We start from the raw sequence: 24,040 nt of genomic DNA on the forward strand, positions 1-24,040 counted from the left end.
AACGTGGTCCAATTTACCTGCAATATCAACAAGTCCGGCCGTCCTGAGCATTCGTGTTATTTTTGAAACATTTTCCGTTTGGCCAGCTATAGACTTCCAATGGATGTAAGCTCGCGGTGGAAACCTTTGCGCAATGTCGTAAAGCCAGTGATATGCGTACCCGGCGTGGCGCCAGCAGCATTTGTGAAGAAAAGATCGATAACGGCGTCGTGTCCCAGAAGGTTATTCGAAGCACTCATTGGGGGGGATGAGACTCAAGTATACCTCCCGTTCAGTCCATAAGCCTAATTCGGCAACATAATGCGCCAGGCGAGAAAGTTCTTGACTTTTCAGCGAGAACCCCGTCCATTGTTCCCGACCTGTAGAGTTGTGTAGCTGAACCGTCGCTGTGAATGTCTTGCTGACAGAAGAAGGCTCCAGTCGCTCATCCAAAACCCATACGAAACTTGAGAACATGCCTTTCGCATAAAGTCCCTCCAATGAGTCCTGGAATGCGAGAATCAAAGGAGAGGTTTGTGATGTTTTGCCGTTTGGCCCTTTGCGGACATCGATCGACTATGTGAGCTTCCAATACCAGAATGTAATTCCTTTCGAAGCGTCGTTTTGGGTATAGGAATGCATCATGTCACTCTCACTGGAATTGGGCCACCTCTCGCCGCTACGACCAACTCTCTCGGATCGAAAATGGCGGCACACCTCTCGGTGTGGCTCTGGTCGGCAGGCCGTCATGATCCCTTCTAGGCCATTCGGCATCCACCACTCGATGTCTTGGACAAGCCTATCTGCAGATGGCTCGATGATCTGTAGACTTCGCTGCTGTGTTTTGTTCCGGCGTATTCAACGACCACTGGGAAGGAAAGTCTATTGCGTCTTTACCTTCCTGTGCACCGCTAACTGAGGATAGCCATAGTGAAAGGGCAAACTCCAACTCATCGAAGCAGGCGTCACAACCATCTCATGTTTTCCTGACGTTCAAAACAATGTTCTCCGTGGTTCCGCCTCCGAGATTTATGCCCTTTACCGTCAATGTCCATGTAAAGCAGTTATTATGGGGCTCTTCCAGATGAGACTCGAAGAGACTTGATAGCGCTGGCCAGATCAGTCCAAAGCGAACTGAACGGTTATTGTGTTCAGCACGGCCCTCCTCATTTTCATTGACCGAGGACTGTCGCAAGGGGACGAAAAGGGTGTTCAGCTGAGGAGCATGCTGCGGAAGCGTCTTGGCTTTCATCAGCTATGCGCTGAAAGCGAACAGCCTGGTTGAAGTCGCAACTACGCCTGCAGCTTACGCATCACCAGGCATACACGTGCGCCGATTTGCCTTGGCGGATTATGGTCTGACCGGCCTTCTTGTAGAATGAGTTTACCATCTGCCGTTACTGTGTCGCTACCCACGGGTAATGACACCACCTAGATCTAGCGATGTCCACAGAAGGCGTTGCCAAGATCAAGATATGCGGTCACCTCACCCACTTAGCCAGGCTCACATTGGCATGTCGTCTTGCATGAACAATTCAATTTATTTCACTCTTCGACATCGATGAGAGACATCTTTTCGAATGCTCACAGAGATATCACGTTGAGCTCCATCCCGCATTATGTGAAAGTGACAAGAGACGTTGACAGCCGGCTGCAGCTGCAGCAATGCTTGGCTTTATAGATATGGCTACAGTGTTTGTAATATATACAATGAGAAACTTGGGGAATCCTGAAGAGCTGCGTTGACACGTTGCACCTGGCGACGTGGCCAGCAGTTCTTCTTCGGGGCAGAATCAAAAGACTTCCCCCCTCATCGCGCTTTCAGTTACGGGAGGGCGATGCCAGCTCGAGGGGCTGCAGCCGGAGATGGCTCATAGGAGCAGCTGTTCATCCGGCCGTCGTCTCGAGACTGGACCCTCGGGCAACGAGTTGACCATTTACTGCTCGCGGAAGATGCGGCTGCGGCGGACGGACTTCTTGTTCTTGCAGTCCTCCTCCTCGGCGTTGTTGTTGTTGTTGTTGTTGTTGTTGTTGTTGTTGTTGTTGTTGCCGGACACAGGGGTGGTCGTAGACTCGGCCTCGGTCTCGTTGACGCTGCTGCTGCTGCTGCTTCCGCCAGTCCAGACGGCAGGGCCGGGCATGGGGTAGGCCTTGTATCCGCCGTAGATGCTGAAGTTGAACGAGGGGTCGGACTTCTTGTAGCCGCCGGGGAACTTGATCATGGGGCCGGGGGTGCCGTTGCCGCCGCCGGTGATCTTGACTTGAGCGCAGCTGTGGAGAGAGAACATCTGTCAGTCGGTGATCATAGGGGCTTCTGATAAATCAACGATATCGGGCATTACTCACGAGTTGTAGAACTCGGCCTGGCCAACGTGGGCACCGTGGACACCGATATGCTCAACGCGGATGAGGTACTCTCCGTTGGGAGTGTCTTTGGGGACGGTGAACTCGACCGTGTTCTTGTCCCAGGTGCACCAGGCGTTCCCCTTGAAGTCACCGCCCTTGTTGCAGACGCTCTCCTCGTAGACCTTGAACCAATCGCCGTCTCCCTCGTAGGCCTTGGCGGTGCTGGGGGCCTTGGACATGTAGACGATGGCCGGACCGGGGTGCTGCATGGTGGCGCCGACGCCGAGCTTGAAGGCAACCTTGGAGCCGGCCTTGACTTCGAGGGTGCCGGTCTTGGCGGCGAAGGTGAAGGCGCCCTTGTTGCAGCGGAAGTCGGGGAGGTCGGGAGTCATGCCATCGCGGACGTTCTCCCACTTGGTCGGGTTGTACTTGGCCTGGCGGGTGTTGGAGCGGACGTACTCGAAGGACTTGGTGGCCTTGCCGTCGACGATAAGAGTGTCGAAGAAGTAGTGGGCGGACACAAGGGGGGCGATGGCCGCGAGGACAACAGCAGAGAACTTCATCTTGAATGATTGTACAGGACTCAACAAGTGACTTTTGTTTGGCGAGATGTGAAAACTGAAATGAATGTATTTGGCGTTAAAAAGGGGCTTGCCCGGAACGAACGTTGTCAATGAGTGTAAAGTATGAAGAGAATGAGGAAGAAGAAATCTGTGTAGAACCGATCTGGATGAGAACAGGTAGTGTTACGCAGAGGATCTGGCGTCTTATTTATAACGAACACTCGCTCTTGAAATTTCTGTGGCACTATTCCAAGAAGCCCTCGACATCCACGGATCCCCTGAGCCGTACGTTGCCTGTTGAAGGCAGACTGCATCCATCTCACTCCAGCCTCATCTCCACCCGCGGTAAGTGGAACGTTTTGAGACCCTTGATAGGCCTTGGCAATGGCCCTTGGTCCGAAGTAATTTAGCTACTCTTTGGGGAGATAGTTCCCACCAACGCGGAGCGGGCATACAAGTCTTAGGGTGTCAGCATGACTCTAAATCGACACAACCCAACCACTATGGCTGGAAATCACGTTTTCAGGCCTCTGCCTAGTCATTATCCTAGCGGCCCAGATCTTCCGATAGAGTAAAAGCACCCGTTTCTCTAGATGAGGTGGGGGCAAACGCCCCCTGGAAGGAAATAAACTAGTAGTGGTATGGGTAGTCTCTGAAACCCGACGACATCGTAAAGGTCCCGAGCCCTAAGAACAGGTTAGCGCCCCCCTCGAGGGCTAGATGAACGAAACATCTCACCATGTCGGTGGGAGGCGAGGTCAGCCAAGACTGTCTATTCTGAACAAATGCGGCCGTCAGCCGGGTCTGTTGGTTTCTTCCATGGTCTCGATCCTTTTTCGCCCCGGTGGACAGCTTGGTTTTGACCGTGGACGGCTGATGCTCCGCGTGAAGTATCTAACAATGAAGAGGATGACTTCTTGGACTTGCCGTTGCCTTCAGACACCCTCCGTGTCCGGCAACTCGGCTTTAGATGAGCAGACTTGTCCTTAGATGAGCAGATATAGACATCAAGCAATAGTTCACCACCATATCATCTCTCCGGCACGATATGAAGCCAACAATGAAGGATAGTATTTCAGATAGAATGACTCTTGGCTCCGTGAGAAAGCCGTCGAGTCGGCCGTGCGTTCTTCTGGTCCGGTCAAGCACAGCACATACAGGGGGATAGGGGTGGAGTGGGATTTCCACCTCCAGCGCTTAGAACACGTCATCCCAGTGTCCGTATTCGTATCTGAGGGTAGTTTAGCACGTCGGGTACCACGGGTAGAGATCAGCTTGGCGAACTTCCACTCAATTGCACGAGCGCCTAGGACAATCAGTCACCCAGTTTTGGAGAGCTGCTAGTCGTTTTTCTCGGTAAGAGATTGATTGGCTGTGTTCCGAGACGAGGACAAGCCAAACATCCTCCGAGATTGACGGATTGCGACGAAGGTTGCGATGATGTTACCTTCGAGGCGGACGAGGTTAGACTTTCTCGAAGGCTATCATCTCCCCGAACTTAGGACGGTTCGACAAACCATGCCAGTGAACGTCGGTGAAAGCACAGATTCCCTCCGGGGGCTTAGGGATAAAAGTTGATTTATTTTTTTCAGGAGACAGAACTTTTGGCCATGATCACCTTGACCACCAGCGTAGGTTTACATGGCCCACTCCAGGTCGCTCGCCTCGTTGCTGCTGTGACTACGGGCCGCCAAATAATTGGTACAAGGGCATAGACAATGCGACTGTAGTCTTGGATTGTGATAACATCGGATACATAGCTGTGAAAGTGTCTTTCGCGTAGATTTTCGCACGGGGCCAGTGATCATACAATGAGTAGGCTCCAAAGCATCCTGCCTTCGGACATCTCCAAGGGATGTGAGCCTTGAGACGGTGATTTCCAATGTATCGTTCATGTGTTCAAGGGCTCCCGAGATTCCTCTTAGCTTGTGGCAAGCCTCTCAGACTCCTTCAGGGTTTTCAGCAGTGAGGCGCTCCGTCATGGCAGAAAATGCGGCTTGGAATGATGCAATGAACGCATTCCCTTTTCATTTTTGCCTTGTTTGGATCACAGATTTACAGACAGAGGCCACAGAGAAGTCTTAATGTTGCATTCATAGAAGCCTGACATCCAAGAAAGAACGGGGAACTGGATTGGAAAAGGGGGTGGAAGGAGTAACGCGTCGTTAGCCCCCCTCCCCCAATCGAATGGTGCGCCTGTCCATCATCCCGAGTCAAATTTGCCATTGTGGTGAAATGAACCATGATCAGTAATCAAGTCCAAATCCTCCTGGAGTCATACATTCGGACATGTCTGCAGTTACTTGAAGGTGATCTCTGTGTCACCCAGTGTAGACCAAGGACGGCTAGGCATAAGTATACCCTCACTCGACTATTTTCCTTTTCTACTTCATGGAGCAGCCACCATATGTCCTGAATGTATCAGTAGCTTCAGTTCGGCTTCATTCGGCTTTGTTTCCGCCAGCGAGTGGTACCTATAAGGTCATCACAGCGCATTGATGCTAGCCCCTTAGTCTAAAGCCGAAGCACTTCAATTCCCGCCAGTCGTGATAGCTCACATTCTGGATGACGACCCAGAATGACGCCGATATAATGGAATAGTTGCATAAAGTAGCGCCGGGCCTTCGTTTCGATGATCTTTTACCGCCCACAGGAGACGGCGACCCCCTGCAAAGCCACCTACAAGGTTTCTATCACTCCTGTAGACGGCCCCCCCGTCGCCAATATTGTAACGTATGTTTGCTTGCGTGGGTAGGAGATTGACGAATCAAAGCTCATGTAAAAAGGATCCGGCAGGCCACAGCGATTACAAAGACTAGTGTCATGAACTCTGTGGCAGGCGAATGCCGGGGAGTGGTTCACTCAGGAGTCCAGCTTCATCGTGATGGGGCTCGCTCGCACAAATTTTCTCGGGATGAATATGCTAGAAGGCTCAGAGTGACACACGTGCCCACATGAGTTCTGGTATCGCCATATCCTTGTGTCACATACAATGCCTCTTGGTGCTCAATTACGTACATAACGTTTCTAGCCAATACCCTATCCTATCAGTCGCAGCAAGGCTGCACGTGCAGGGTAGTAGCTAATAATAACCCCTAAAAGGAAGCAATATGTATAGTACCTCTATTTACGCCTATTTTTAGTTATACTAAAGGTACTAATAATTACTCTTACTACAAAGGGCTACATTACAAGTTAAGTAGCTATAGTAAGATTATCTCTACTGTAAAGTTAGGCTATTCCTACTTATCTTAGTAAGGGCCCTATATTTTTATACCTTTACTCTACTACAGTAGGTATAAAGTAAGCTCTTTCCTCTTAACTCCTCTATATAGTCTTACTGTAGAATAATATTATTATACTTATTTATAGGCTCTCTAAGCTTTATTTTTAATTAACTTTTACTTAATATTCTAAATTATTAAATAAATTAAATAGTAATAGCTTCTTACTATAGGTATTAGTTTAGTATAGAGATTTAACTTAAGTTACCTAAGTACTATAGTATAAAGCTATTTATAAGTATAATTAGTAGGAGAAACTTCTAAATAAGAGCCTACTAGCTACCTTAATAAATAGAGTAATACTATTAAAAATAGAATTTTATTTAATTACTAATATTTATACTAACGTACATGCATAGTGAGCGGATCAACATAGTGAGCGGATCACCTTTCTCTACCTTCCTACTATTATTGTAAGTTAATTCAGCAGCATCGTACGAAATCAATTAAAACTACTCATCATCCTCTTCTTCAGAGGTCTCCCAAACTACCTGACATGTTCGTACGTTATGTCCAGTCTTTCCGCAATTGCCACATCGCCGACCGCGTAATTCACCCCCCTCCGTACGAGCCCCCTCCTGACGCGTATTTTCGCCTCCAGCATCAACAACCCCCTTCTCTACCCGGATTGCCTCTGCTTCAGCTGCATTAAGGGACCCTCCAAGACGCAGTTGGGTTTTTTTAGCCCTCCGACGCTTGCTTAGTATCTCATTTGCCGTACGAAGCCCACGGCACTCAGCTTCAATAAGAGCTAGTTTGTGTGCTAACTTGCTAATACCTTTGGCCTGCAAGTCAACTACTTCGTACAAATGGGTTGGTGAGCTATGTTGATGACTGGTAATCCTTTTCTTAAGTGATGCAGAGCTTCGTACGGCGTCATGTGCTGTAGTTGGTGTCTTTAGGTCCCAGGAGCCCTGGCTGCTTGGGCGTGAGTTGGATGGTGTTGGCGTCTTTGGCTTGAAATCCAGGCGAGAAATAACTACTTCTGGGTTAAAAGGGATAAGGCCAGCCTGTCTAAAGCCAGCTCGTACGTTTTCTTCACCCATTGAAGTAAAAAAGGCTGCCTTAAAGGCAGGAAAGAAATCGTCCTTAGTAATGTGCGTAATCTGCATCCGCATCATTTTCTCAATTTCCTTACCGTACGACGCCTTTAGTGGACTAAAACAGCCAACATCAAGAGGCTGGAGCTCGTGCGATGAATGGGGAGGCATGCAAAGAGCAATAATGCTGTGTTCCTTGCAGTAATTGTCAAACTTGGTGGACTTGTGGCTGTTGTGGCCATCAAGGATTAGGAGCCGGAAAGCACCCTTCGTACGAGACTTTGTGCACTTTTCAAAATGCTGTAGCCAATCTAGGCCAATCTCATTTGTAGTCCATCCATTTTCGCTAGGGTGGACGCGCCATTGGGGTGGGAATTGGCCATTGGTATACCACGAGAGGAGGTGATATTTGCCCTTGACGATGACGTACGGAGGCAGCGCCCAGCCATCCGCACATACGCCCTGAATGACAGAAACCCATTCGCGATTGCCAGGCTGCTTCGTACGAGGCCTTCCCTTACAGTCGGAGGTTGTAACAACCTTTGCGTGCAACAGCATTCCCATCAAGAAGCCTGTCTCATCAAAATTGTAGATATCGTCATCGTGGATTCCGTACTTTGCGATTGTATTTCGTACGAGGGTAAACCAGGCCTGCACAATTGCAGGATCCTCAGCTAATGCCCTCTAATAGTCGATTCCACGTCGAAAACGCATCTTTAGTTGTGGTTGACGTCGTACGAAGTTCTCTGCCCATCGGGGTCCAACACGCGTCGCGTCGCGTTCGTCAAGGAGGCAATCAGCCATATCTCGTACGTCGTCAAGTCGCGGTGGAAATCCTCGATCGATTAGGTCAATAACTCGTTCAAGAATTACTGTTTCTTCTAGCTCAGTCATCTTCATTGATTTCGATCGCGTTTCTTGTCGTGGTAGTCGTCCGACGCGTCGGTCGCGAAGTGTTGTTCTTGGGACGTTGTAGATAGAAGCAGCCTTCCGTACGGATAGTTTTGGGTCTTTTTCAATAGCTTGAAGTGCAAGGAGAATGCGGCTTTCATTTGAAGTAAAACTCATTGTCGTACGTGGAGTAAAGCTAAGAGGAAGAGGGAAGGTGTAGAAGGAAGTAGAAGTGGGCGACTCACTATGATGGGCGACTCACTATGCATGTACGTTATATAATTATTCTTATATACTGTAGCTGCACTCTACTGCCTAATTAGGCCTTTAGTAGCCCCTTTTCTAGGCACCTAAGGCTACTATAAAGCCTACTACTTAGGATAAAGCCTGCAGTAGGCCCTTTATTGCTGCTGAGCAGCCGGCGTAGCAGCCGATATCTCCTATCTCCAACGCCCTCTGTAGCGCCCTTCGTGTGCGTTATACCCTCCAATTCAACAGAACAAGTGGGTCTGCAGCCTTGCCGCGACTGATGGGATACTACAGACTTAAAAGCATACCGTTGCCCTCGTCACTTTCTCCCGGGCCCCCCTATTACAGCAGCGTCAGAAGCCACAGTCTGTAGCTAGAGTTTCTCACCGGCGTGTACCGCAGCCCTCCGTTTCATCAGATTCTTTTCGTCCTCGCCCGCCTCGAATCTCTTCACAAGATCCTCTGGGTCAAACCTTGACCCACGAGGATCTCGAGCAAACTCGGCGCTCATCATGTACCGAACCGCATCCTCCTTGGTGTCGAAGGCGTCGACCTGGGTCTCAATCTTGTTGCCGTCCGGGTCTCTGTAGTACATGCTCGTGGACATGCCGTGGTTCATGCAGTGGATAGGCTCGATGCCCAGCTCCTTTCGGGCCTTGTACGACTGCAACAAATCGGCCAGGGAGTCGAATGTTAGGGCGAAGTGGTCCAGGCCGACCGCGTTCTCCGGTCGTGGTACGGCATTTGGGTCGTTCACAATCGCCAGGCGGTGGTGCTCGTGGTCCCAGGTGATGAACGTGATGAGGTCACTCGAGTGCGTGATCTTGGCATTGAGAAAGTTGCGATAGAACTCAACCAATCTTGGCAAGTCTTTGGTCCGGAGGACCAAGTGAGCAAGGTCCGAGGGCCGGCAAACCCCTGTAGAAGCTTCCAGGACCATGTTGACTCGTTGAAGACGTTGTTTTGTCAGGTATTGTTTTCACCGTGCTGTATGGATTTTCAGGGGTGGTCTGAGGGGAAGGCCGTCCTATTTGAAGCCTTGAGGGCGCACTTGTGACGCGTTGAGGTCCGTCACACCTCGGGGCCAAATATGTTTCACGGTGTGCACGTACTCGCCGCGTCTCCGGAGTGCACTTGATTATGAACCAGATGAACGCGCTGCGATAAAAAGCATTCCTTTACAATCTGGACACGTTTGTGAAAGCCGCCCATCGGTCCCGGACTTCTGCCCAAGGCCCATCGCCCCGTCGGGGCACACGGGAGGACAGACACCCGAGCCGGACGTCCGTCCGCACAGCACTCGAAACTTTGCCTGCCAACAAACATCAGCTGGCTTCTGATCTGCCCAATAATGTCGAGTAGTCTGTGAAGTTATTGTGGCAAAGTGGCTCGGACATTCCCACAGGTGACGTGCCGTTTTGAAGTCGAGATGGGACGGCGGGACCGAGCCTGAGCAACCGGGACATCCACGAGGGCACGAGGGCATCCAAAGCCCGCTTAGTCGTCAAAGTGACATGCAATCTCGGATCAAAGAGGGCAGAAATCATCGAAACTCGACTTTGCTCAGGCGACATTAGCCAAATATGGTGAACTGAAGTTGGAAAGTAGGTGTCTTCTGACTAACTAAGGACGAAGAAGTCCTTGAGATGGTCCTCCTAGAACCGTGCACCCTGGTCTCTACTGAAAGATGATCAACGAGGGCTACAATTGGCGCCTGTGCCTTGAGGATGCACGCCCATAACGGTCGTCTTATTATCATGACCCCCCAAAGCTGCAGCATAGACTTCCACTGCACAAACGCCGCTCTATTCTTGGCAAGATGTTGATGCGATCCATTCATTTTCACTTGAGTTGGTGACATCTACTTCAACAAGAACGACGTAGCCCGGCCATCAGATTCCATCTCAAAGCTCATCCCTCTCGCTTCCAGTAGCTGTATGTGTACTCTCACGACTCTGGCACAGTCGCCCGTCCGACTTGGGCGACCAAAGATCTCCCCCAACCGCTGTGATTCCGTAAAAGACGTGGTCGGGGTCGTACTTCCGTTTGATGTCCAAGAGCCTGCCATAGTTTTCGCCGTAAAAGTTTTGTTTCCAGTCGGGGTCGTTGGGGTCCGCCTGTCGAGCAACTGTGAGTTTCATTACCGAAGAATAGGATCTTGGTAAAAGCATAAGGTCGACGTACCTCACTAGCATAAGTTCCTGCATGTGGAGCAAGCTTCTGGAGCCCCGAAGCCAGCTTGGTGGCTTTTCTACTTATGAGCTCCATGGCTTCAGCACCGTCGTCATTGCCGGTCGGTCTTGGCTTGTCAGTGGACTTTTTACCTCAATGCGGTTTCGAATCAAGGGACTTACATCATGAACACGGTGTCAATCAGCATCTCTCTCCAACCGCCGTGGACTGAGTTGTCAACATCCCGTCCAGCCGTCGACAGGTTAAACCCCATGAACAGCTGCATTGCACCTTGGTCTTGCAGTCTGAAGCTTTCCTCAATCAGCACTCGGCTACGTTTGCCGACCATGCGATTGCGGGGGATGAACCAAGAGCCGCCATAGACGGCGTTGGCGACGCCTTTGCTTTGAGCCTGGGAGATGGCCTTGAAAAACTCCCCGTAATTCGGAAACGGGATGAAGTTTTTCTCGTAGTCGACGCCGAGGTTGTCTAGGTGGGCTAGAAAGGGTTCGAGCAGACTGTCGACCTGGGCTGGAGTGAGGTCTGGAGCCGACAAAGCCATGATGTCGAAGCCATGTCGGCCGAAAGAATATAGAGGTTGACATCCTGCGGCGACAAGAGCCGGGAGGGTCAAGTGGAAAGCCTCGATGGCGCCGATGAAGTCGTCTTCCATCAGGCCCTTTGCAGAAAACTTGAGAGTTCCCAGCGTGACGAAGACGTTGGGGTCAGCTTTGACGGTTGTTGACAGCACCACGGCATATGAGCCGCCGCCACCGCCGCTCAACGCCCAGTACAGATCCTGGTTCTTTTCACGATTGGCGACCAGGTATTCTCCTTTCCCATCAATGACTTCGTACTCGAGAGCTCGATCCGCCGACAGCCCATACTTCGAGGATAGCGACGAGTGTCCACCCCCGAGGGTGTAGCCGCCGGCGATGCCGACAGTCGGGCCATTTCCAGACACCACAAGTAGGTCGTGCTGTGTTGCGAAGCTGACTGCTTCATGACCCAGGACACCGGCGCCCATCTTGATGGCTTTCCCGACATAGTGTTTGTCTTCCCAGTCCACCACTTCGAGGGATCGAAGATGATGTGTCCATACAGCGAGGGAGCCTGCGCCCGTGGATTTTCCCAAGTAACTGGACATTTGAGTTTAGTGGCGATTCCCAAATCTTTTCAAAAAGATGTGGAGGATCGAATCCGACAGACTTACTCATGGCCGGTGTTTCGGATCACGAAACGAATGTTCTTCTCGCTGGCGAAGCGAACAGCCTGCGAGGCATCGTCGGCGCTGGACACGTTGACAACGTACTGCGGGTATCCTCCCAGCCCGCAACTGGTTGATCTATCGGCAAACGGGTCGCAGGACTCGCCCAGTGCTGCCCAAAAGCTGCTCATGGGCGAGTGGCTCGTCTCCAGGCTGGAACAGTCTCAGCAAACACCATCTTCTATCAAGCATCAGAGCCTACTGGGTGTCAGGGTCGTTCCACGCCGCCCTTACTGCCTGGCAAGCCTCCTCGTTGTAGTTCGGATCATGGCAAGGGGCGCCGATGGGTACTGTCCGTATCAATCTCCCGCCCAGAGTGCTGTTCAGCTTCGTCCAGTGGGAGTCAGTCGGCCAACACGGGTCGCCCGGAAAGCAACGGCAGTTTTCTGCATCAGCAGCAACCAGCCTGCCAGCCGAGTGGTGAGTCAGGAGGAGAAATGTTGCAAGGGACTTCATGATCCAGGAAACGATGGATTCCATCGGCCGAAGCGTGCAAAGCGAACCTCATACTCTTCCTCGCCGGGGACTTCTGTGTTAAATACTCCCAGCTGCCATTTTTTGTCCTTCAAGTAAGCTCCTAACCAAAGACAAGAAATCCAGCTCCCGGCTTGAAGGTTAGAACTTGGAGAAACCTAACCCTGCCAGGCTTCGCCGTACGACTTCCTGAGGATGCGGCTAGCGCTGACTAGTCCGACAATCAAGGAACCAGCACAGGTAATGATGAGGGTGGCGCATGCAGCAACGGTCGCGACAGACATACTGGCCGGGCATGGCAGACGCATTGGCCGGAGATCCTGACGTTGACACTGGCGAATGGTCAAAGACCTGGACCAGTCTACAAGCATTGCAAGCGTTCCTTCAAGGCGCCCGCTCTTCGTGCGTCAACAATGTTGGCCTATGATCTCCCAGAATAACTACAATAATTGTTCACTCGCGAATTCCACCCGCCAAGTGCTATCATACACAATGTCCTGACGGACACTCAACGTCTCCCGATCGGCACCCGGGCCGTGACCGCGCGTGGGCGGCCGGGGAACGTCTGTCGATTTCCTGGTGAGCATCTCGACTGCCATAGTTGCGTTGTTTCCAGTGCTGATACAGACAACATGCATCTCTCTGATTGCCGGCCTGTAAATGAACCCTGAAGAAAATATGCTTCATACTTACCCGGGGGGGGGGGGGGATGGGGGTGACAGGCTTCTTTGGCCTTAAGTCGTTCCAAGTCTGAGCCAGACTTGAGTCCGTCAGACTTTTGCAGACGATACTCCACATGGCACGCTAGATGCATGTAAGTCCTTGTCAAGCAGATGTCCTTTCCGCAGTACAATATTGCCATGCCCCGAAGGCCGACATTGACAGCAAGAGATGCACCCATAACTCGTGTGATCGACCGGGACAAAGATGCACAACTAACAGCCTCCCAACTTGTCTCTTGCGCCAGAAAGCAGCTGCATAACTTATTGGTGTGTAGAGTGATCGGGATAGCACAAGTCACACATAATGGTGAACGGGTACAGCCGCAGATCATTCGGCGGGGCCCATGCGATCACAATAGCAATAGATTGCTCTCCCAGCTTGCGCTACCCAACCACCAGACCCGTCAAGTTCCGCCTCTCACGGAGACACCCTTTGTCGACCTTCGTCGGCCTCGTCCTCCGTCCACCAAAACTCCGTCTTTTTCTGGATCCCCGGCTCCAACGGGATATCGCTGTTTTGGCTCCTCGTCTCCGAGCCCCGTCGGCGGGGGGACCGAATCATGGTCGACGGCACCTCGAAGCGATCGCAGCGGAGTTTGCTGGTGAGGTAGCCTGACTCGGTGGGGTTGGAGCGGTCGGTCGATCCCGGCAGCGTTCGTTGGGCCTTGCCGCCGCCGAAGAAGTGGCTGTAGATGGACGGGGACAAGGCGAGGTTCGCGGCGATGATGCCGAGGAACAGCTCCAGGTTCGACCAGATACCGGCGATGCAGTAAGCCCCTAGGCGCAGCACGGTTAGCTGTGGGCTAAGAATGGCCACGGGGTTAGACCACACAGGGTTTCACTGACAGCTAAGGTCTGTTGTCGAAATACCGAGAGAGGCAGCCCTTGCAACGCCAAAGCCAGTGGCGCTGGGAATGTCAGCGACGACTTCAAGTAAACCCATCTTGGATATATCAGGGGGTCGTTGCTGTCTTGGTGGTGTCATCACCAAAGACCGTCGGATGTACGTACACCAATCCAAGCCCCATCAAACCACACACCAGCACCTTTATTTGACGGGGGATTTTGACCTTCCAGACAACAGCAAGGGGAAGCAACGAGCAGATTAGATCAGTCAGTACAGAGTAGGCTGGAACAGACAAGAGGTCAGCAATGCTCAGGTTGGTCTCTGCCGGCTCCTACTCCGGAAGGGAAAAGAAAAGGCGAGAAAATGCCTTACCTATCGTAGCGTAGATGAAGTATATGCGAATCTGAGTCGGCCAGCACTTGGCAGACTTTCCTCTCCAGAAACCAACGGGCTGGCATTCGGCAATCAGAATGATCACAACTCCAAAGTTGGTGATCACGACGCCCGCCACGAGGATGGACAACAGCGTCTTCAGCGTTTTGGTGTCTTTGATACGGAGGATCAAGAGACAGATGGATACCTTCAAAAATACCACCGAGACAAAGAGGAAGATTTGCCCCCACCAACCGTACATGTTGATCATCGTGTAGTTGTGGTCGGTGAGGTAGACGCGGTGTCTGCCGTTCCCGTGCTGCCACTGCTTGATACCGAACGCGAACCTGGTGACGGCCGTCGCCCCCGCGAGCGTGATCGTGTAGTCGTCCCATCCGAGCTTCCGGTTGGCCGCTCGGACTGACAGTCGAAGGGCAGTCGTCGTGACGAGGAAGAAGGACAGGACGAGGGTGATGGCAAACGAGATGGGCCCTACGTCCTCGTCGGGAGGGAGCGGCTCGTCTCGGACGAGAAGGCTACTCGACATCTTGAGGATCTCGAGTAGGTTTTCCATGGTTTGCCCGTAGACGCCAACGAGTTGTTGAAAATCAGTCGGCTGGCGAAGGGTCTGGTGTCTCAGAACACATCGCGCGGCATACCTCAACTTGTAGGAGAGAACCAGGCCCCTGCCCCCCTTTTAATTATTTATTTAGAGGATCTTGCTGGCCAAAGTGTATCGGTACAAGCACCCTGTGGTCGCAAACCTTTTCAAAGACACAAGACCAATCTGTTTACGATGCATGATTGTGGTCCGGCCAACGAGGAACGGGGGCCTCGGTACCCCCAGATGCTCCAGTACCACGCGCTCTAAACAACGCAGCTAGTCTTGAAAGTTCCCGTGCCAGGATCTCCGAGAATGGAGGGATGCACAAGGTGAGTGCTTTTCTGAGAGGGCGGACAAGGGGAATTTCCTGCTGCCATTCAAGGCTAAGGAAGTTTGCTCGACGCCACGTTGAAACCCATGCAAATGGTCTCTCAGGATCATGACTCGCATCCCCACAAGATTATCTGGGCATTATTTAATGGAAAAGATGAGAACAAGAGAAGCTCCCAGATCAGAGATGCATTGCCCATGAACCGAATGCTTGCTCTACCAAGAACAACAAAAGCATAAGCGCAACAGAGGGAAAGAATGGGTTCGAAAAGCACGATGGAAAAGAATGTAAATCCGCCGGTAGCCACGACAGTATCAAGGTCCAAAGTCGAAATGTGTGATACAAATCGAGGAGCAATCTCAATGTTGGACTCTATATCATCGTCTTTGGCAGAGTATCCCTAACACAATTGGCCATTCCAGCATATCATATTTTGCTTGCTAGCATGTCTATCGGCCAGGCCCTTGTCGGCCAACCCTGATTGATTGGGGAAAATGACAAGTTAACCCGATGTCGAGGCGAACTGATTCCGGGATGCTGTTGACAATCGACTCCCCAACCTCCGAGAACCTTGAGTCCGCTCATCTGTCGTTCCTTTGAATGATCCCCATCCGCTAGAATATATCGGACGCGAATATGTGCACAATGTGCTGCCTACTGGCTTGCATATGTTGATCCAGGCGCGAAATACAGGCTCCTTGACGCTGTGTTTGTATGTTTACCTCTCTGCCATCAGCTATGAGCGCTTGTCAATGTCAAGCTTCCCAGCACAGCCGAGTTGCCCCCTTTCTCACGCCATCTTGGCGCATGCTGCTGAAGAACTCGCGAGAAACAATCCCGAGGGACCCCTTGTCGGGGTCAGCAGGCCAGGCAGAACTTCTTCCCGCAGATGCCGTGGCCAGTAGCCAGCGGCCTCCATCGGCGTGGGGAAACGACCTTGCAGTAGGCGGTGGGCACGACTGGGGGTACAGTGGGGGGCCAAAAGTCTGGAATCACCCCACTGAAATACGCGTCCTAATGCGTCTTCCTCCATACACCAACATACCTCTTTTCTTCCATAACTTCAGCAAATGGAGGCTAATTTGCAAGCCTTTTCTTCTTATTTATTAGGAAATTAGAAGCCTAATAATAAGTTATCTAGGGATTAATAGATTGCCATTATTGCCTTTGTACTTGCAGGCTAAAGTTACTACAGTACAGCAGTAGTATTTAACTACTTATACAAAGTAGTTGCTAATACACTTTATTAATACTAAGAGAGCTAGTCTTTTAAGTTAGTACCCTAAAAAGGCAGGCTAGAGAAACTTTTAAAGTAGGAGAAAAGGGCAATTATAAGGTCTACTTACTATAACTTTTAGGTAATATACTTTGACCTTACTAAGTTATAGGAAGGCTAAGTAAGCCTTAGTACTATTAAGCGTATTTTACGCAGTGCTAACTTCTACAAATAGAGGGCTATAAAGAGGCTATTTATTTTAAAGGAAGTAGCATCTAAAAGGCTTACCTTTACGCGTAAATAACTACAAAAAGTTGAAGAGTTAATAATAGTACACTTATCCTAAGATACACTCCTTATTAAGTTAATCTTGCTAATTTTCTTCCTATCTAGATCCAGTTCTCTAATAAGAGCTCCTACTAGAATAATACCTTATTACCCTTAGTATAAGTATTTAGATTACAGTATAAATACTAGAATAAATAATTTATTAACCTAATAAGTTACATTAAGGCAAATATTTCTATTATAGTATAGGCAATAGTATAGATAGAAGGCTAGAGTAACCTTATCTTCTTAATAAGAGATAGGACTACCTAAAGGCAAGAATACAGCTTAAATAGCTATAACGTACGTGCATAGTGAGCTGCGCATCATAGTGAGCTGCGCACGTCTACTGCCTTTCTACCTCTTATATAAGTTAATTCAACTACAACGTACGAAATCAATTAAAACTACTTATCACCCTCTTCTTCATCACTATCCCAAACTACTTCACAGGTTCGTGCGTTATGTCCAGACTTTCCGCAATTGCCACATCGTCGCGCGCGTGGTTCAGCACCTTCCGTACGACCCTCCTTCTGAGGGTTATTCTCTCCTCCAGCATCAACACCACCCTTTTCTACTTGTAGTGCCTCTGCTTCAGCAGTATTAAGTGACCCTCCAAGACGTAGTCGTGTTTTTTTTGCCCTCCGGCGCTTACTTAGTACCTCTATCCCCGTACGAAGCTTACGGTTCTCAGCCTCAACAATAGCAAGCCTATGGGCTAACTTGCTAATACCTCTGGCCTGGAAGTCAATTACTTCGTACATTGGTGTTGGTGAGCTACCTTGATGTGCTTGGATCTTCTTTTTAAGAGAGGAAGCACTTCGTACGCCCTCTAGTGCTGTGGTTGGTGTCTTTGCGTCCCAGGAGCCTCGGCTGCTTGGCCGTGAGTTTGATGGTGTTGGCGTCTTTGGCTTGAAATCCAAGCGAGAAAGAACCACTTCAGGGTTAAAAGGTACAAGGCCTGCCTGTCTAAAACCAGCTCGTACGTTGTTTTCGCCCATTGAGGCAAAGAATGCTGCTTTAAAGGCAGGAAAGAAGTCATCCTTAGTAATATGCGAAATCTGCATCCGCATCATCTTCTCGATTTCCTTGCTGTACGAGTGCTTTAACGGGCTAAAGCACCCAACATCAAGAGGCTGGAGCTCGTGCGATGAATGGGGAGGCATGCAGAGAGCAATAATGCTTTGTTCCTTGCAGTATTCGTCAAAGTCGGTCGATTTATGGCTGTTGTGACCATCAAGGATCAAGAGGCGATAAGAGCCCTTCGTACGAGTCCTTGTGCACTAATTAAAGTGCTGTAGCCAATCTAGGCCAATATCATTTGTCGTCCATCCATTTTCGCTTGGATGGATGCGCCATGTGGCTGGGAATTGGCCGTTGGTGTACCAGGAGAGGAGGTGATATTTGCCCTTCACAATAACGTACGGAGGCATCGCCCAGCCATCTGCACACACACCCTGAATGACAGAAACCCATTCCCGATTGCCAGGCTGCTTCGTACGAGGCCTTCCCTTACAGTCAGACGTTGTAACAACCTTTGCATGCAACAGCATTCCCATCAGGAACCCAGTCTCATCAAAATTGTAGATATCGTCATCAAGTATTCCGTACTTTGCAATTGTGTTTCGCACGAGTGCAAACCAGCCTTGTATAATTGTAGGATCCTCAGCTAAGGCCCTCTGATAGTCGATTCGACGTCGAAATCGCATTTTCAATTGGGGGACGCGTCGTACGAAGTTCTCTGCCCATCGGGGTCCCGTACGCGTCCCGTCGCGCGCGTTTAGGAGTTAGTCGGCCATTTCTCGTACGTCTTCTTGTCGCAGAGGGAACCCTCGATCAATTAGGTCAATAACTCGTTCAAGAATCACCTCCTCTTCAGTTATAGTCATCTTCATTGATTTTGGTCGCGTCTCGGCTCGTGGGAGTACACCAGCGCGTCGCGTGCGAAGGGTTAATTCAGGAACCTCAAAGGTGGAGGCAGCTCTTCGTACAGACATTTTTGGGTCTTTTTGGATAGCTTGGAGGGCAAGGATAATACGGCTTTCTTTAGAAGAAGAAGTCATGTTCGTACGTGGAGGAAAGTAGGTGTAAAGGTTTAAGAGGTAGAAAGGCAGTGGACGTGCGCAGCTCACTATGATGCGCAGCTCACTATGCACGTACGTTATCTTATACTTTAAGAATAAGTATATACCTTATAGGGATAAAATGCATTATTTTATACATAATAATGCACCTATATACAATGCAGTAAAGACTATTAAGTAGATATTATCTTAGGGTATCTCCTAAATTAACTAGCCTCCTTACTTACTAGATCTAAACCTAATTAAGTATTACTAGCGTATAATAAAGGATAACCTACAAAGGCTATACCTAGAAGCATTCAACTTAAGGAAGAGTAAGTTAGATATTAGGAAATTTAAGGAGTAATTGCAGGCAGTGTGGAATGCTATCCCTCAGGAGAGGATAAGGGCGTTAATAGAGTCATTACCTCAGCGCCTTAAGGCTGTTATTCGAGCACAGGGATAGTATACTCAATACTAACCAGCAAACTCAAGGCTTTATTTTAACTATAGTTTTACCATATAAAACAAAAAATTAGCTATTTTCTTGCCAGTTAAAGTCATGTAGTGAAAATGCAGGAGGCTGGTGTTGGTGGGGTGATTCCAGACTTTTGGCCCCCCACTGTAAACTGCCGGATCCTTGCCCCCAACGTCCGGGAGGACAGCCCCGATGGCTCATGGGGCCATACGAACGTGTGTAAGATGATGCTCAAGCGTCCCGGTAGCACCAAAGACTGACCGGGGTCAATGAACGATGGAACCTCAACTTTTTCCCCAACTTGCTTCGGGCAGAACAGGAACCCAGACCTTGGTCCGTATGGAGTTTTCCCCCTCCCCAACCGGCTGGCCTAATCCTTCTCGGTGCCGTGATCTCTCAGCCTGTTATCCGTCGTGCCCTTGCCTTCTCATGGATCGAACGCGTCCAATAGGCCAATTATCATTGCCGTTGGCAAATGAAATGGCGCATCCAGTCGTCATGGGCACCCCGGGCCTTTTCATATAAAAGGGTCGACGGAACCTTGATCCGGTGCGAGGGCTGACTGTTCACCGTCTAGACACCCTCGTGTTGCAACTGAGTCAAGGGCACCCCAAGTTCGTGTCTGGCCTCCTGATCGTCGTCGACGATACTCTTCCCGCGACGTCCGTGACCACCACCTAGCAAAAAGTATGTCTCCTGTCCCAGCCCTACCCGCGCGGGCTCGAACGGACGGCGAGGTCGCGTGAGTCGTGACGGTCGAGATCCCATCTCGCTAACAACGGGCGCACAGATCCGTCGATCGGCCATGGTCATCATCATGTTGCCTGTCATCCTGGCCGCGTCCCTGCTCGCGGCGACGGCGTCAGGAGCGCCCAGCAGCCGGCTCTGTGCCAAGACTTACGACTATGTAGGTCTGGTTTTTGCCCTCCATGTTCATGATCCAAACGCGTCTAGACCAAAGCTAATCACACGACAGATCGTCGTTGGCGGTGGCACCGCTGGCCTGGCTCTGTCGACCCGCCTCAGCCAGGGGCTGCCGAATGCAACGGTACTTGTCATCGAAGCTGGCCCGGCAGGCCTCGGGGACGAGCGCATCGAGATACCCGGCCGCAGAGGCTCGACGTTTGGCTCTGCTTACGACTGGAACCTGACGACCGTCCCCCAAGCGGGTTCCAACGGGCGCGTCTGGACCCAGACGAGAGGCCACGTCCTGGGCGGCAGCTCTGCGCTGAACCTCTTCTCCTACGACCGCGCGTCGGCTCACGAATACGATGGCTGGGAGGAGCTGGGCAACCCGGGCTGGAACTGGAACTCCATGCGCGATGCCATGATCAAGTCGGAGAACTTCACCTCGGCGAACACAGAGTACTACACCGGAAGCGAAGGAGTCGGTGATTCGGGGCCCATCAAGGCACTGATCAACCGTCTCATCCCCGAGCACCAGGCCCCTCTGTTTCCGGTCATGAACAGTCTCGGGATCGAGACGAACCTGGAATCCCTGAACGGTAACGTTCTCGGCGTTCTTTATTCGCCAAACAGCATCGAACCGACCCACTACAACCGATCCTACAGCGCCAATTCGTATCTGCCTCTGGCCAGCACGAACCATTACGTCCTGACCGAGTCCAAAGTTGCCAAAGTTAACCTCGAACCTGCTCCGGAGGGTGGCAATCGACGCGCCACGGGCGTTACGCTCTTGAATGGAAGAGTCTTGCTTGCCCGCCGCGAGGTCATTGTCTCCGGCGGCAGCCTGCTAAGCCCAGCCATCCTGGAAAACTCGGGTATCGGAAAGGCCGACGTCCTGTCTGCGGCCGGAATCGAGCAGCTCGTCGATCTCCCCGGCGTGGGCGAGAACCTCCAGGACCATGTCCGCATCCAAAGCTCGTACGAGCTGAAGGAGAACTTCACCGGCTACGACCGTCTCAAGTACGACACTGCCTACGCGGCCGAGCAGCTTCGGCTCTGGTGGGAGGGCAAGACGTCCATGTACGGATACTCCGGCAGCGGATACACCTTCACGAACTGGAACCAGGCTCTCGGGGACGAAGGCGAAGCGGACCTCATCGCCCTCGCCCGCGACGCCGTCGGCGCCTCCAGCCACCCCGTGGAGCGAAAGAAGCTCGAGTGGCTCAACGACACCAGTGTCCCTCAGCTCGAGATCTTGTTCAGCGACGGATACACCGGGGTGAAGGGTTACCCGACCTCGGGGAGTGCAGGGTACGGCAAGGACTACTTCACCCTCATTGCAGCCGTGATGCACCCCCTGAGCCGGGGCAACGTCCACATCAACCCCGCCAACCCTCTCGGGCCGCCCCTGATCGACCCCAAGTACCTCTCCCACGAGTACGACCTGCACGCCGCCATCCAGGCCATCAAAAAGTGCCGCCAGGTTGCCTTGACGGAGCCCCTGAGATCGACGTGGGTCTCCGAGTACGAGCCGGGCCTGAACACAACCTCTGATGCGCAGTGGAGGGAGTTCGCGCTGAAGACCACGTTGTCCATCTACCACCCTGTCGGAACTTGCGCTATGCTTCCCAAGGCAGATGACGGCGTTGTCGACCCCTCGCTGAAGGTCTACGGAACCACGAACCTCAGAGTCGTTGACGCCAGCATCATGCCGGTGCTGATCTCGGCGCATATCCAGACTGCTGTGTACGGCATCGCCGAGAGGGCCGCCGAGATTATCATTCAGGAGGCCACGACATGAGACAAGGGGTCAAATTGCGTCATGAACGAATCACATTTGTATTGAGGGTTAATGACATCTACGTGTTTAATGTGTAACATGAAGTCTCAAGATTGTTGTCAATGTCTAGCCTCTTCTCCCGCCTCGTGTTTCTGCAGGCGTTCACCACCATCATAACCCCTCCCCCCTTCCCCTCTAGTTATTTCTGCCTCTCCCATTCCTTCAACCACGCTCGCACAAACTCGACCTCGAAACCCTGGGCCTCCTTCACCGGCGTCGGAGGCAGCTCGGCCGTCGTCTCGTTCCTGAAGATGCCGTTCTCGTCCCAGTGGTGGACAGCCCCGCCGGCGATGACCAGGTTCGGCTCCTCCGTGGTGGACGCGGGCCTCGCCAGCCCGATCTTGTTGGGGCTCGCCGCGCGCCACGGGTCCGCCTCGCCGTCGATGATGGCGACGCGCGGGTAGCTGAAGTTGTACCCGCCGTACTTGTTGATGGCGTCGACGTCGGGCGGTGTCGTGATGTTGAAGGCCTTGCGGCAGATCCTCGTTGTGAAGTCGATGTCGATCAGGCGCGATATCAACCCGAGCTGGGTCTCGGGGACACCAGATCCCGTCTGGAGGTAACCCCATCTACGACCAATCGTTAGAGTTTTCCCCCGCAGAGACGGTAGTTGGTGACTTTGCTTACTGCGAGCAATACTGGTAGGCCCAGAGGCGCCAAGACGCGTTGAGGTCGTCGGCGGCGTAGACATCATCCGCCCCGGGCCCGAAGCACTCGTCCTGCGTCTGGCGGCACGAAGACACTCTGGTGAAGTTGACGTAGCCGATGTAGTTCTTGAACCGCGGAACCAACTCCTCGATCTCGGCCTCGTACCCGCCAGCGGTCAGCAGGTAGCGAAGAGTAGAGTCCAGTTTCTCCGTTGCGGGCCATATGATTTCGTCGGATGTCATGTTACCGCAGTAGCGAAGGAAGGCCCGGTTGTCGATGGCCGGGTCCCAGTTGCGGCCTTGCAGGCCTCCAATGCCGCCTCGGATGGTGCTGGCGAAGTCGACGTCTCCGGTGACGTTGGGCAGGCCAAACGCAGTCTTGAGCGTCAGGATGTCGTCTTTTGTGGTGTTGCCCTTCTGTAGCAGGATGTTGTCGACGACGTGGGTCAGCTTTTGCGTCGTTTCGGCGCATCCCTCCGGGGAGTAGAGCCTCGCGGCCTCGTAGTACTCCCAGAAGTCAACGACGGCGGCAGTGACCCCAGAAGATGAGATTGCGCCCCAAAACACCTCGGGGTATACTTTGCGGAGGAAGGCGACGAAGGCGCCGGCGTACGAACCTCCGTACATGATCCAGGGGGTCCCGGGGGCCGTCAGGTCGAGCTCGGCGAGTTTGCCGGGGAAGACAATGTTCTTCGCGAAGTATGCGGTGTCGGCCAATGCTTGATCGGTGGTTAGAAACCGCAGATTCTTGGTGCTTAAGTCCGGGGTAGGATAACTGCTGCCGTAGTATCGGTGCTCCAAGATGACGCCCAGTCCGTTGGTCGCTTCAGCCAGGATGGCGACGATGCCCTTTTGCAGGAAAGGCAGGCGTCCCGCACCGTTGGTCTCACCGGCGGCGAGGGCGATGACGGGACCGCCGGGCTTGTAGAACCGATCGTCGTACCAGTACCGTAAGGGAAACGTCCCGTTCGAGTGAGGCGCGTACATGGATTCATTGTGGAAGTGGTCGACGGGAACTGAGAGGTTGTAGGCTTGGTAGAGAGTCGCCGGATTGGGTGCACCGGGAACAGTGTCGTTCGCCGCCAGTCGGAAGGTCGCCGCCGACTTCGAGGCTGTGCGGACTGCGGCCTCAAGCTCGGATTCGCGGCGGAAGTCCTCCCACATCTCGGGCAAGCCGAGCTGCGGTCCCAGGGCGGCCGTTACCCGGGAGAGGCTGAGAAGGCCTATGATCAACCAAGACGAAACCATCACAACGACTCAGTCCTGGGGAGAAAGTGTAACACGAAACTGGGACGAACGGTGTTAGGACAGGTAGGCAAGTTGCTGCTGCTCTGCGAACAAGGCGATATTTGAGCCATTTCGCGACACCGCAGATCACCAGTGGCGCCCCCGCGGATGCCGCGTGGTAGTACGGGTGGCCAG

General features: G+C 52.0%; 5 protein-coding genes across 5 annotated transcripts; 1 reads left to right on the top strand and 4 right to left on the bottom strand.

Moving 5' to 3' along the window:
• Positions 1 to 1,916: 1,916 nt before the first annotated feature.
• Positions 1,917 to 2,888, bottom strand: CH63R_05497 (Fungal cellulose binding domain-containing protein; the record flags this gene model as incomplete). Its single annotated transcript, XM_018300472.1, has 2 exons — positions 1,917 to 2,250; positions 2,326 to 2,888. 2 exons carry the CDS (start codon positions 2,886 to 2,888, stop codon positions 1,917 to 1,919), a joined length of 897 nt encoding a protein of 298 aa, XP_018158322.1.
• Positions 2,889 to 8,725: 5,837 nt separating this feature from the next.
• On the bottom strand, positions 8,726 to 9,292 carry CH63R_05498 (Glyoxalase/Bleomycin resistance protein/Dioxygenase; the record flags this gene model as incomplete). Its single annotated transcript, XM_018300473.1, has 1 exon — positions 8,726 to 9,292. One exon carries the CDS (start codon positions 9,290 to 9,292, stop codon positions 8,726 to 8,728), a length of 567 nt encoding a protein of 188 aa, XP_018158323.1.
• Positions 9,293 to 10,256: 964 nt separating this feature from the next.
• Positions 10,257 to 14,780, bottom strand: CH63R_05499 (FAD/FMN-containing isoamyl alcohol oxidase MreA; the record flags this gene model as incomplete). Its single annotated transcript, XM_018300474.1, has 12 exons — positions 10,257 to 10,469; positions 10,537 to 10,651; positions 10,707 to 11,663; positions 11,738 to 11,944; positions 11,994 to 12,110; positions 12,552 to 12,626; positions 12,755 to 12,883; positions 12,955 to 13,069; positions 13,429 to 13,764; positions 13,834 to 13,954; positions 14,028 to 14,116; positions 14,207 to 14,780. 12 exons carry the CDS (start codon positions 14,778 to 14,780, stop codon positions 10,257 to 10,259), a joined length of 3,048 nt encoding a protein of 1,015 aa, XP_018158324.1.
• Positions 14,781 to 20,030: 5,250 nt separating this feature from the next.
• CH63R_05500 (Choline dehydrogenase) lies at positions 20,031 to 21,932 on the top strand (the record flags this gene model as incomplete). The annotated part of the gene is made up of 2 exons (XM_018300475.1): positions 20,031 to 20,132; positions 20,202 to 21,932. 2 exons carry the CDS (start codon positions 20,031 to 20,033, stop codon positions 21,930 to 21,932), a joined length of 1,833 nt encoding a protein of 610 aa, XP_018158325.1.
• Positions 21,933 to 22,110: 178 nt separating this feature from the next.
• Positions 22,111 to 23,866, bottom strand: CH63R_05501 (Serine carboxypeptidase S28; the record flags this gene model as incomplete). Its single annotated transcript, XM_018300476.1, has 2 exons — positions 22,111 to 22,540; positions 22,599 to 23,866. 2 exons carry the CDS (start codon positions 23,864 to 23,866, stop codon positions 22,111 to 22,113), a joined length of 1,698 nt encoding a protein of 565 aa, XP_018158326.1.
• Between the last annotated feature and the right edge of the window lie 174 nt (positions 23,867 to 24,040).

Source organism: Colletotrichum higginsianum, chromosome 4 (assembly GCF_001672515.1).
Source record: "Colletotrichum higginsianum IMI 349063 chromosome 4, whole genome shotgun sequence".
Lineage (NCBI taxonomy): Eukaryota > Fungi > Ascomycota > Sordariomycetes > Glomerellales > Glomerellaceae > Colletotrichum > Colletotrichum higginsianum.